The following is a 1,039-nucleotide window of genomic DNA, read 5'->3' on the forward strand; positions in this document are numbered from 1 at the left end:
ATGTGAGAACCACAGGTGAAGAGAGCTTTCCGCCTTCCTTCCTTACTAAAGTTCTTTAGAGAATGCAAGATGACACCATAGGAGATGAGCAGGAGTGTGAAAATAATCACACACATCAGTCCTCCATTGGCCACCACTAAGATACCAATGACATAGGTATCAATGCAGACAAGTTCCAATAAAGGATACATGTCACACATAAAATGATCAATGATGTTGGGGCCACAGAACGGGAGCCCATAAATCGTGATTAGTTGAATTATTGAGTGCAAAAATCCCCCAAACCAAGACACTACCAGCAACACAACACACACCCATTTCTTCATGATAACCAAATAATGTAAAGGCTTACAAATGGCCACGTAGCGATCCAAAGCCATCACCAAGAGAAGAGTTACCTCTGATCCACCAAAAAGGTGTTCTGTGAAGAGCTGAATCATACAGAACTTGAAGGAGATGGTTTTCTCCCCAAAGAACATGTCTGAAATCAACTTAGGTGAAATAGATGATGAGTAAATAATATCCACAAAAGATAAGCTAGCAAGGAAGAAGTACATGGGTGAATCGAGGGTCTTACTGAGATTTACAGTCACAACTATGAGAAGATTCCCCAGAACTGTCAAAATGTAGAAGAGCAAAAAGATGACAGAAAGTACTTTCTGTGCTCTCGGATTCTGAGTGAGGCCCAGCAGGATGAAGTAAGTAATATTGTTCCTTGGTTCCATCTATTCTGTTTGTGGTTCTGATTTCAGATATGCAAAGCAGATTACCTATAAAACATTGCAAACATCCTTAGAAAAAATAAAAAACTTAATTTCTAATCATTCACTATAAGTGATGAATAGAAAAGAGTGTGGTAGATGAATACAGTCTTAATACTCAATGAACATATGTAAATAGGAACCTGGAAATTTGGTGTCTGGTAGGGAAATGGGTAGGGAAGGAGACCAATGGAAGGAGTGTTGCGGATTAAGATGCATTGTACACACAAATGGACATAATAAATTGTAACCTTCTTGTAAAACCACTTATAGAAAAA

The 1,039-nt window shown here is 38.5% G+C and overlaps 1 protein-coding gene across 1 annotated transcript; it reads right to left on the bottom strand.

Moving 5' to 3' along the window:
* Positions 1-5: 5 nt before the first annotated feature.
* On the bottom strand, positions 6-725 carry LOC106002420 (olfactory receptor 4A47-like; the record flags this gene model as incomplete). The annotated part of the gene is made up of 1 exon (XM_013037300.1): positions 6-725. A coding segment is annotated over exon 1 (720 nt), but the record flags the coding sequence as incomplete, so codon positions are not given.
* Between the last annotated feature and the right edge of the window lie 314 nt (positions 726-1,039).

This window comes from Dipodomys ordii, unplaced genomic scaffold, assembly GCF_000151885.1.
Source record: "Dipodomys ordii isolate 6190 unplaced genomic scaffold, Dord_2.0 Scaffold10223, whole genome shotgun sequence".
Lineage (NCBI taxonomy): Eukaryota > Metazoa > Chordata > Mammalia > Rodentia > Heteromyidae > Dipodomys > Dipodomys ordii.